Raw genomic sequence first — 12,935 nt, 5'->3', positions numbered from 1 at the left:
ACTCTTTTACTTAATTACTTCCTCTTTCCTAGTTGAGTGTTGAGCAATTATAACAAAGTAATTTCTCTGTGTGGATCAGTTAAGTTATTTTGTGATTCTGATTCACTGACGTAACAAGAGTCTGTTTTCAAAGTTCAGGGACAAAGCAAAAACTTCTGCTGCTGGGTGTTGGTCAGGCTCAGTCGCCAAATTGCAAATCAGCACAGAACAATGATGCAGGGCTGTTGATGGTACTGCCGAGCCTCACGTACAATCATCATAGTGCTATGTGCTTGGGGTGGATCAAAGACAGTTGTCAACATACAGGATATTTGGGCTGCCTAGAAAATTGGACGGCCTGTGATATATTGCTATAAGATAATGAAACAGAGCTTTTATCCAAATGAGAAAGTGCTTTTTCTGTATTATCTTTCGGAGTTATGTCCATAGTGTAAGCCAGTGTAAGTTTGAGGCTAAATCTACTTGAGGCTAAATTGTTTCATCAACTGAGGTTACCACGGTCAAGACCAAACTTTGGATCTAAAGTTTTTTCTATCAAGTTTCGACACTCTCCTCCTGATCGAATTAATAATTAGTTATTTTAGTTTTGTGTCCAACTTTCAAACTAGCATGGGTCATTTTACACTTTAGTTGAATTTTGAATTTCAATCACATTACATTGCTCATGAGCAATAAAATATTGCACTTTAAGTAAAACTAGAATATTTCCTGTAATTCTCACACACAGTGTCAACACAGCAGCAGATGGTGTTTTGTCTCAGAAGAACATGAATGAGTTAAATGAAAAGTGTTGTAGATGAAATTATAACAGCTTAAATGTCAGCAGATACATCTCCATGACAACTCCATAAAGATTAAAACAGTGTGACACTGTCAAACGTGAACCTTGAATTTCTATCAGTTAACAAATCATTTTACATCTAACATAAAAAATAAAGTTTAAATTCAGATAAAACGACTTCTTGATTACATTCGTCATAATGACGTCAAAGTACACTCTCTGACACCACTGTGTGTGTTGGTGTATGTGTGTGTGTGTGTGTGTGTGTGTGTGTGTGTGTGTGTGTGTGTGTGTGTGTGTGTGTGTGTGTGTGTGTGTGTGTGTGTGTGTGTGTGTGTGTGTGTGTGTGTGTGTGGGATAGAGAGAGGTACGTACTGCTGCCTGTTGTCTCTTCAGCTTGTCTCGATGCTCCTCCAGCTCCTGCAGGTTCAGCTCAGGTGGGAGCTTCTATAATCACACACGCAGATAAAAACACACAAACTTATTTTTTTGTTTACGATGCATCCGCCTACACACATGAAAGCACCTGAGACTTCTGCAGACATGTTCACAAATACAGTCTGCAAGACAAAAGTACTTGCATGCCTACCATTGAGCATGGTCAAAGCCCCTACTAGGTGTGTGTCAGACAGTACCAAGTTAAAGTGCTTAGGGCCACAGCAGGGATTTCCTTTATCTTGAGAAAGCAATTCTTCGACAGCATCTTAATTTTCCTCTTTCTCTTTGCTCAGTAAATACAAAGCTAGATCTTAAATCACATTAGTCGAGAAGGTGGAGGTTATTATTTAGTAAACAGCAAACAAACTCTGCTCGAAAAAAGAAGATATTAGAAATCCACGGCCCAAAGGATGATAGGTAATTACTTTCCCCTTGACTGAGAGTCTCATTTCAGATGGTGTAGCAAAACCAAGATAAATCTAATGAGATTTCACACCCTTCTTCTGTTGAGCGGATGCAATCCATCAATCCGGACGTCAACAGTGTGCATGCGGCTCAGCAGAAGCGTAAGAGGCAGCAGCTCAGGTGAGAAAGAGCTTTAACTCTGCCAGTCAGACGGGGTTCATAGCACAGGAAGCCACGTTTATTCACATTAGAAATGCAATATTGTCGTTATCAGAATTACGGAAATGTGGTGGGTTTGCGGGAATTATTCATATTTCTCTGAGGGGTGGGCGTGTTGACCTGGGTAGTGAGTCATCATTTAACAGGTGAGTGGTGCTCGTTCAGTCAATAACGCAAGTGCTCGCTCGTTCGTACGGCGAATATCTGACCTCCAGTTCGTGCTGCACCATGTCGAAGGAGTCGTTGGAGAAGTAGACCTCCTCAATGCTGTTGATGATCTCCTGCTCCGCCTGGGGGTCGATGGACTGTTCCCTCATCTCCCGCAGCTCCTCCTGAAAGAGGGCGACAAAAGAGAATTAAAAAAAAAGTTCCACATTTGGGCACTTTAGAAACTTCCACTCAGGCTGAGACGCAAAGAGAAAATGTGCAAAACAGAGAATTACATCACTTCCCAGCAAATGAAAACAACAAACAAAAAATTCAAATGAAACATCAAGGAAAAATACATAAAAACAGAGTTAGAGAGATAACAAAGAAAAAGTGATGTGAGGGGAAAGAACATTAAGAAAGAGAGGAACAAGGGGTACAGAGGAGTTTAAGAGCAAAGGAGAGCGGGAAGGTGAGAGCAGAATAAATGAGTCGGAGAACAAAGTGCAAGAAGAGAAGTGTAGTGGGAAAGAAGTGGAGGAGAAAGCATTAATCGTTGGGGTTTGGGGAGAAGATTGCAGCTCGTTTCATGGGGGATAACACGCAGCCTTCAGAAGAAAAAAAAACCAATGACCAAAAGAATTCCACCCGGGATTCCCCCTTCAAAGCTTCTCTGAGAAACATTACAGCCTCATTGATTAACATGCTGTGCATCCATCAAGCTTTTGTGCTGGAATGAGTCTTTGAGATAAAAGGTTTTAAATCCACATCCCCTCCTGGCTGCGTTAATGAGCGCATATATACAGTCACAGGTGAATAAGAAAGTCATGACTGTGTTAGCAGCATACAACAAGGAGCAGCTGCTGAACACTGAAGTTCAAGTAGAACGAGGTTAAAGCTGCATATAGTGCACTAAATCTACTCTCCCACATTATATTTAAGTGTGATATTTATATTCTAGCTCAACAATACCTCAATGTTAACAATGCATAATTTTTGGGTTTTACCCTATGCCTGGCAGTGATGACCATAGACTGTAATAACAAATGGATGTAGACTGCAGGTCTGGGAGGTGAAGCCAATGCGGAAGTGCCTGAACACTGTGTTCTCTAAAATGAACAGTAGAGGGCGTCTCTGCCGGTTGCAAAAAGAATGTCTGTTTCAAAACTATTTCAATACATCATGATATTCATTTCATAAATGATGGTCCCATTTGTAGAATAGACGATGAAGCACAGTGTTCATAGGGACAATGATACCGTGTGATTGATAGCTACAGCCAATGGGTGCAGGTCGCAGGTGGATGTGCAGTGTCCTCGATCTCTCAGACTTCATCCCCCACTCCTTGAAATATGGTTTCTTCTGGTTTCAAAAAAACCAAGGTGGAGCCGACCAAAAGGCCAAACTCAAGGCTTCATATCAGTTTACAAACCAATGGCTGATGTCAAGGTGGTAGCCACTTGGTGACGACACAAAATGATGATTCATAAGTAAGTATCTTACTCTACAGCTCTCTAGAGTCTCTAGAGTCATTCTAGCAGCTCTCTGAGGTTGTACTTGAACTAAACATCAACATCAGCCCTTTTAAAATGCTTGTTCACTATCTTAGTGTATTAGAATATTAGCATGCAAACTTTTGCTCATTAGAATTAGCAGAAAGTGCAGTCGAGGCTCAAGTTGAAAAGGAAGGAAAGGGAAATATCCTTAGTTGTGCAGTTTTGTAGTCAAAAGCTAAAGTGTTGGACAAATATATAATATGACGTCAGCACTTCGGGAAATGGGGATCGAAAAGATTTCCCCCTTGTCTTGAGTCACAAAAAATGTTCATAGCAATCCAGCCAATAGTTGTTGAGAGATTTCAGTTTGGAGCAAAGTTTTGCACAGATCAAGAACCTGTGTCATCGCTTGACATCGCATTGCCAGTATGGCTGAAAAAAACAAAAATATAGCTTAATACCATATTTCATATAACATAAAAAACAATTCTATGCTCAGTGGCCTCACTTCTAGCTCTCACTGAAAATGCTTTATTCAAGTTACTGCTGAGTCTAACTTTTGTGGGATCAATACATTGAGGTTTCGGCATAATGAATCATAATGGCACTAAAAATAGATCATAAGCTGAGGAACCAGGATAGATGTGGATGAATGCAATCTATACATCCCTAGATGCATCCCTATATACATCCAAACACACCTATAGAAATCTTTCATCTTCACACTTCATCTTACTGACGTCATACATTAGCAGGCGCTGATCAAAAAAAACCTTGTTACACACCTGCCTAGGCACAAATATTCTCCCAGCCACTATCAGCATGAGGCGTGCAGCGAGGCGACCGAGGGAGCCACCCATGCAACCGAATCTTGTGGCTGAGTGTCTTGCTGAGTGACATTTATACGAGGCAACGCTGCCGTGAGTAATTCTAATGTTTGCTGTAGCATCGAGCCTCATTTAATTCAATTACACAAACAGAATCCCCTTTTATGCCACATTTAAAATTGACACTCGGCGATTGAGACGATGAAAATGAATTAAATGTGTTACATAAAAAAAGTGTGAGTTTGCACGTGTGTGAAGCTGCAATGCACACACTTTCAGGTAAGTGTGTTTGTGTTTTTTTGCCATCAGGTGAAGGAGGGAGCAGGAGCCGTGGGGGGTTGGGGAAATGTGTGGGTGAGCGCGTGAGATCGGAAAGGAGGGGGTAGAGGTAGGAGGAAGGAGATCACGCTCTGGAATCGAAAGGGTGGGTGGGAAATCAGCTCAAATGAGAGGCAAAGCGAGAAAAAAAAAAGGGAGGAGAAGGGGAGGCGGATGAGTCATTGGTAGCAAAAGTTAACGCAGAAAGAAAAAGACAGAGGAGCGAGGGAAACAATAAGACGATGAAGAGTCTCTCCCGTGAAGACACTCCAGTGCGGTTTGGGCACCGTCTCTCTCTCTCTCTCCTCTCCCTCTGCCTCCCTCGCCCACCTGCAGTGACGTGAAGAAGTCTAAACATCTTTAAGTGAGTGACTCATTGAGAGGCCACCTTGGGAAAATAATTCCCTTCCCTGCCAGCCGCTGCACAGGCAGTGAGCGAAAGGAGAAGAAGCCAAAAGCAAAAAAAAAAAAGGGAAAGCAACAGACGCCCCTGTGCCCCACGCGTGAAACGCAACATCAGCTGCTGCTGTGAGGCTTTGATCCAATTTTACTTTGAAGGATGAGGGACAAACAAACCACCCTTCACCTCCCCCCCACCCCACCCCTCTTCCACAAATTAATGAAATTCTCATCTGTTTGCGGAAGTTAGAAATCCATTTGCATCCGAAGTGCGGGGTGTTTAACAACCTTTATCAGAGAATCAAAGCAGATATTCGTCTGGAGTGCTCATTGAATGTGGAAAATCAAGCATGGGATAGAAAGAAAAAAAAAGGTGCTGAACAACACGGGACCCTGATAAAACAAAAGACTGAATATACAACAGGAGGAGGTTCATGGAAAATCCTGGGAGAAAAAAAGATGATGGGATGCGGAGTGCGAGACGAGGGCCAATTATTTCCACCACGGTATCATTCATTAGATGAGCAAATAAAAAACGCTCCTCATTGTCATCAGAGCTGAATATGTATGCTAACCGGGTGTTTACCCTCATCTGCTCCCAAACAGTGTTTCTACACAGCTGTCCTCTGAGACATTAGGTACAAATGACAGCCAACAGTAACATCCAGGCTCCAACAGTGCTGTCATCATAACATTACTGTATTTTCACTTAAAAAGGTATGTGAGCGAGTATTATACCTTTTATTCAGCTCGGTCTTTTGTTGAGAGTATTCCTGTGATTTTGTAATGAGCGCACGTCATTGGAAGCACATTTATACAACAGCTCATCTCAGAAACAAACCCTCAGGCTGTAACACATGTGAAGTGTCACACTGAGCCATGTTCCCCTTCAAGGAGACCCCCAGCATGAGAGCTACGGTCAGGTTATCAAACAAGCCCCCCCACTCCTAGCTTTAGCCCCAGTCCCTATCTGCTCGCTGGAGGACCTCAGCCTTTTAGGGAATAGTACAACATCGATGAGGCGATGCATTCTGCACGTGTAAATTAACGTTGTTTGTGAAGAGAGGACTTTAACTCTGAGATAAAAAAAAAACTGTGTAATGAGTAAGCTGATGGTGACCTCTGCTGGTGGGAAATGGTAACTGCATGAACCTGCAGCAGGTTTAGTAGAATGTCATGTTCTCAACATTTAAAAAGATGTAACAGATAGAACATTATGTAGCAGGTTGTTAAGACAGTGAAATGTCGCAAATTAAAGATAAATTGTACATTTTCGTTTTTGAGAAGCCAGAACCAAACCATGTTTTAATGTAGCTTTAAGTATGACAGTAACAAATGAATCCATCCATCCGTCCATCCATCATCAATACTACTTTGTCAATGCCATCAGTCTCTAATTAAACTAACCCCAATCTCCATGTGTTACCCAGAGAAGTACCCAGAGAAAATCCATGCAAACACAAGGAGAACTCCACAGACAGACCCAGGCCGAACCAGGATTCGAACCGGTATTTGTGCTGACCTGAAACAATTAATCAATTATAAATGTTGACATTATTTTACTCTCAATCACCTGATTCTTTTGTCAACTCTACTTGTGGATACAACAGCCGATATCTTCTTCAGAACTTCACTGAGAGTCATATTAAAATATTTCATAATCAACTATTAAAAGTTAATTTAATTCCTGCTTCACCACACAATGTGAGACCGTAAATGACGTAAATGGTCCCAGGCTGCACAGGTAACGAGATAACGCACCACAACACCTACAAATGAAAATCCTCAAAACGGACTCTTTGAACAGAAAAGGATTGGAGCGGCAGGTTTGCTGGTTTGTTCGTTTTTGAGTGTGAACCCACAAAGCTGCTTATACCTTCTCAAGAAGCCACAGAGATTAACATAAGGCGTAACAAATATCAAAGTGGTCAAAAATAGCTTTAAGTCTGTTGGAGTTTAATAAAAACATAAATAATTATTTTGAATCTCCCAAGGCTATGATTTATTTAAAGGTTTACAGCCTGGGCCAACTTTTTTACCACAATACTGGAATAATAATATCACATTAAAATCTTGAATAAAGTCAAACTTTTATTAAAATTAAAGTCCCCAGCTCATTGTCCAGATTAACATGTAAATATGTAGAGGACATTCATGACACAGCAGCAGGTGAACAGGGGGATCAGGTGTTCTTTGAGACGATTATTTCCCCCCGAGGCTAAAGTGTGGCTAAAGCCAAGAATCTGACTTCTTTATGCAGATTAACACAAAAGCCGACATCGGTGGAAGCAACGAAATCAAATGTTCTACTTCAGCAGCAACACTGCATAAAAAAAAACTGCCTTAAGCATTTTGCCCCAAAGAAAAACAAGGAGGCAGATCAGTGGGAAAAGTTGCCTCTACGACCTGTTTTGATCTTAGAATTAGTCAACGGCCCGTCAAAGATGTAAAAAAAAGATTTCTCAGCAACACAAAGAAAAGTATACTCAAAAAGGTGCAAAGCAACATCTGATACGTGGGTAAAACATCAGTCTGTACTTCGATTTAATGACTACAGCAAAATAAGTGATGTAATCAATAGACGTTTTTATTCATGAACTCCGGAAAATGTCCGGAAAATTGGGTGTGGGCCTGTGGAAACTTCATCCACAGGGTTGCTCACTGTGGAATTCTCAGGACATTTTCCAGTTCTCAAATGGACTCACATTTTGTGGACATTAATCACTCGGGAGAAATTCTGGAGTGTCCAGAGCAACTGACTCGGACATTTGCATTCTCACATGCATCATCAGCCAGAGCTATGGCCAAACTCTTCATTTACCAATTACTCCCACTGTCTCATACACTTGACTCACAATGACTCGACAGCATCATTTATCAATCATCCTCTGCATCAGTGCCCCCCTGCAGTGAGCCAGATGTTGCGGTCATGTTGCTCCTGGGGGATGAAAGACGATGTGAATCAATGCTAAACTGCTTGGAAACACATAACTGGCTCCAGGCAGTATGGATTATATTAAGTATCATGCACGCAGTCAAGAATCTTGGTCTCGTTCTCCATCAGAGGGCGTAGTGTTCAGTCGTGCAGGATTGCCCACAGTGGTCAACATGATTACTCACTGAGAGGACTTTGTGGGGTTTGGTGAACAGTGGCAAGACAAAGTATGTGATTCCTTTGGATGAATATGATCAAATGAATGTGATCTGCTCCAACTCACAAGTAAAGACAAACACGGACTATGTTTACAGAGACACCATCAATACGACTATTCGCCTTATTCTGAATAAGACATTATTTCTCTTTGCGTGAACAGCTAATAGAATATTTCATTCATCATTACGTTAACATGTTACAGAGCATAGTCTGATTATGACGTCAATGTCTGCCATACATATCAATGTCATAAAATTATGTGAAAACCCCAATATGTTGTTATCATGTGATAAAGACATGTCAACATAATAACTAAGATCAGAAAACTCCACATGTTTTAATTTGATTGTTGCTTATTTAGAGTAGGACCTTATTCAGGTTAAGTTACTCAGAAAATTGTTTACATGGCAGTGTCTTATTCAGGCGATTGTCTTTATCGGGTTAATATCAGAATATCAGTGTGCATTTAAACATAATCACTATATGTTTAAGCTAATAACACACTATATTTTAATCTTTCATGAACACACCCATTAAACACGGACAGTGCTGATGGAGAAAGTAAGTGAGCCCTTGGATTAAATGACTGGCCAAAACCCCCTCTGCTGTAACCTGAAACAGACTCTCGCAGGAGCTGCACATCAGACGTGCACGACGCTCAGGAGGAACTATTCTTCCTGCAGAGCTGCTTCAGCTCAGACGTTTTCTCAGGATGTCTGGTGTGAACAACACACATTCTTGAGGTCTTTCCACAGCATCTCTGTTGGGTTCACGAATGGGCTGTCTGCTTTTCTTTGTCTGATATTGTGTAGTAGAGTTAAACTAGTCCTACTGCATCATTAATTCCCTTTTTTTTTTTTTGAAGAGCAACAGCTTCCTCGGCTGTGTGCTGCCATGGACACTGAGCTCTATGCAACAATCCAGCATGATTTACTCATGGTAGACTCATGAACAGAGATGTGAACCAGCTCCAGTGATGCCTATAAGCCTTAAGGCCCTGTTAGGAACTGTCTGGTACTAACATCCGTCCTCAGAGATCCGATTATATATCTGTTTATATGATGATATAGGTAAAACAAATGTATACATAAATTGAGCTCATGTGTAAGGGTTTCTACTTAGTTTGTTCTTAATATATACAGTATTAAGACACAGTATTTTATATAAAGCCCAGTCTGAGTGGGTCCTATCTCGTTTTCCTGAAAGCTGAAACACCCGGCGGCAATAAAGTCAAAGCATAATATCATCAAATACTAAAGCGTGTGTTTGGATTGAACACATAATAAGCACATGTTTGCAGTGCACACAGGAGAGAGAAATAGGACGGAAGTGAATGCAACCTTCACATTTACACAAACTCTTGCCCAGTTTTTCTGTCTCACTACACCACGCTGCCTCATATCACAGAAACTAAACAAAGCATATAGACGTTCAGATGCACAGTCCTTCTTGAGGGGCCATATGTTCAGAATGAACAAAGGTGAATATTTTTAGGCCTAAAACACAAAAGGGTGTTTGATTACTGCATTTCCAGTTTGGCCACATTGACTGATATCAATCCCAGAGCCGGGGGGACGACATGCATAATGTGAAAAGAAACAAATCTTTCCTGAGGCGCTCCCATCTGCTCCCATTCAGGCTCTAATTACACTTCTAGGGTAATTAGCTGCTTATCTTATCTGAGCTTGCTCCGTGTCACCGTGCGATTTTTCTGCAACAACAAGTACAGCAGCAGCAAAGCTGTCTAGAATTTATGAGACCAATATGATCCAATGACCTCAAATTATCAAGTTATTATGTAGGATCCCTGTTACCACCCGGAAGGTCAGACTTTGCTGTTAAATGACCGTATGATACTGAGCTCCAGTTCTGACAGGAAAAACAGGCTTTTTTGTGTTAAACACACACTGCTCTGTCTTTCTGTGTTGTCATGACAACAGGACTGTTCAAATTAACAATTAGATTCAAAAATACATCTTTTGCGACACCCATAGAAGAATTAATAGAAAGTTATCTCCTTTTATCTTCTTTAAACATGGCCGGCAAATCTCAAATGGCACTCAATAGAGCTCTTATCCGCCACGACTCAACAGGTCCAACTCCCTTAAATTCAATTAATCCACACCAAATTGAAAAGAAATCATTCTTTTTCCATCAAGCTCCATGAATTATTCTCTAGGTAATTGGTGAAAATGTCAACAAAACGCCCTATCTAAAAACAAGGGGTGATAACATAACGCCAAGCAGATGATCCCAAGGAGAAAATTCCACTCACTTGAATGTTAAGGAAAGAAAGTGTTAAAGACAAAGAGAGAGATCTTTAGACACGATGAGTTCAAAGTCTGGTTGAATCACCTGCACTGTGAATAACCTCCACGCAGCAGCATTAGTAGAAGGTCATCACTATGAAGCAAAGTCAAGGCAAGGGGAGCTGTGCATCGAGGCTTACGTAACTGAGTGACTACACGTTATATAGACCCACTCTGCTGCTTCACTCTGTCAGCTTTCGACAAATTGAATTTGTACAAGCGTGTAATGACAAATGCTTCCTGAGACTAAACATGACTGATCACGTTTTTCCAAATGCCACCATGCGAAAAAGTCCAAATACTGTAACTGCAGACCACGTTTCACACGGTTGGTGCTGGGATTGATGTGGAGTGAGTTCATGAGTGATACAAATGGGAGCCTTCACACTGACTGTGTAGGAAAACCTGTAGCTCTGATGTAACTGATGCAAATCAATGTAACACAATGCATGGTGGACATAAATATACACAATAAGTCTGCTTCCGTTGTGAAGCCACGATGACACATTCAACCTCGTGGACGTCTTCGAATGATTTGCATTGTGAAGTTCTGCAGAACTGGGGGACCTTCTACCACTCATCCACTGAGAGTGATAATCATGCTGCATTACAGTGTGGTATGTGAAGACATCTCCAGTTCACAGTGCCTCTGCAGAGCCAGGAAAATAACAAAAGACCCTCCCCCCTTCTTGGTCACAAAATGTTGACTTTACCGCCCCCTGGGAGACGGAACAGGAACATCAAAAGTCTCAGAAGCTAAACTACCAATTCATAGGATATACTGACAGACACATTCACATCATTATCAGTGTAATACCAATTCTGTGAAATTACAAATAGGTCTACTATTCTAAAGCATTTATTAGTCCCATGTTTATTGGTGTCTCATGTGGTATTTTTAAAGTATCTTTCTAATAATTCTGCACTGTTTTCAGAAGTAGCACCTCTATTTCGTTATTCTGCTTTCTCTTGTACAATGGCAATAAAGGCTTTCAATTCTATTCTATTGTCTTCTGTTGTATTCTATTTAAAATAGTTACTAAACCCAACAAATGTGCAGCGTATAAGATGGAAGCTCAAAAGCACATTTATAAGAGAAGAATAAAGGAACAGCAATTTGGCTGAACTGTAACAGGAAGCATCCAGCTACTCTGACCTGGCCACACACTGATCCAGATAACAGATGAATATAGGGCAGGTAGCAATAACACATAAAGGGGTTGGTTTTTATAGACTGTGCAGCCTAAATGTAAAAGACATCAGAGTGATGGAGACGGTTGTCATGGCGTTTACCTTGCTGGGGATCCTCAGGTTCTCCACAGGACTGAGGTCAGCCATGCTCTCCTGGGGGCTCTTCAGGCCCTGTCAAAATAAAACCCACTGTAAACATAGGCATGTGTTATTACCTGTCACACAGCAGCGAGTGGAACGGACAGGCAGCTTTCTGGAGGTGATCAGCTCTGAACCTCCCTCACCGCCCTCTGTCTCGTATTGTTTTCGTGCTTGTGCTTGTGCGTGTGCGTGTGCTTGTGCGTGTGCGTGTGTGTGTGTGTCAGCTGGTGAACACGTGTGTTCTTCATGTGGGCTGAATTGCTCCCGTCTGTGTTGTAGTAGTTTAAAACTGCGGCTGCCACAGGAACGAGCTGTCAAATTAGCCGGTTAGCTTAGCTTAGCCGCAGCTGTCAGAGACCCAGGGGCCCCGGCGGCTCCGCCTGTGTCCGGCTCCTCTGCTCACCTGCCGGGCCATGAGAGACTTGATCTTCTGCATCGTGACTCCAGCCAGTGTCAGCGGACCAGTACACGGTGGGAACAGCCTGAGGTTCGTGTTGTTGTTACCGACGAGCCTCCATCACTGCGAGGGGGAAGCCATAGTTGAACTGTCACGTGACCGGCACGGCAGGGACCAGGAAAAAGAAAGCCAGAGCATCTTGGGAAATGTAGTTTTTAATGTTCATCGGTATGAGGCATGATCATGGGAATGATCGACACCTCAACTGTCCGCAGTTGAAAATACTGGAAATTGTTTTCATTAAATAAGCTAAAGAAAATGTGCTTTATGTTGTAAACTAAAAAAAATATATATATACATATATATATATATATATATATATATTTAAAGGTAGAGTAAATATCAACACTGTACATGTATTTCTATAATACACCACTGGATGGTGGTAATTTAACAGCATTAAATAGAAATAGAATAGACTTGAATACTAGACAGCAATGATTATTTTGCTTATGAGAAATGTTATCATTGCTATTATTATTACTATTATTATTGTTGTTGTTGTTATTATTATTAAACAATTATTATTATTAAATAATCGCTGTTCAATTGACTGAGACAATTTGAATAACAACAGTTATATAAGTTACTTTGACTTTTCTAATAACAAAGCTTCACCAGTAAGGAAATGTAACTCGTAAGATTTTGTTAAT

At 41.2% G+C, this 12,935-nt stretch overlaps 1 protein-coding gene across 2 annotated transcripts in view; it reads right to left on the bottom strand.

Moving 5' to 3' along the window:
- vps50 (VPS50 EARP/GARPII complex subunit) overlaps positions 1-12,398 on the bottom strand; it is a 103,701-nt gene extending 91,303 nt beyond the window's left edge. For both annotated transcript variants that reach the window (XM_035182776.2, XM_035182777.2), the window contains exons 1-4: positions 12,229-12,398; positions 11,787-11,855; positions 2,053-2,175; positions 1,157-1,228 (exon numbers count right to left, since the gene is read on the bottom strand). In XM_035182776.2, coding sequence (XP_035038667.1) covers positions 1,157-1,228; positions 2,053-2,175; positions 11,787-11,855; positions 12,229-12,261 — 297 coding nt within the window. In that variant the 5' untranslated portion in view covers positions 12,262-12,398. The remainder of the gene's footprint in view (positions 1-1,156; positions 1,229-2,052; positions 2,176-11,786; positions 11,856-12,228) is intronic.
- Positions 12,399-12,935: the final 537 nt, after the last annotated feature.

This window comes from Hippoglossus stenolepis, chromosome 17 (assembly GCF_022539355.2).
Source record: "Hippoglossus stenolepis isolate QCI-W04-F060 chromosome 17, HSTE1.2, whole genome shotgun sequence".
Taxonomy (NCBI): Eukaryota; Metazoa; Chordata; class Actinopteri; order Pleuronectiformes; family Pleuronectidae; genus Hippoglossus; species Hippoglossus stenolepis.
Note: the sequence above shows the minus strand (reverse complement) of the source record. Positions and strands in the feature narration are given on the sequence as shown.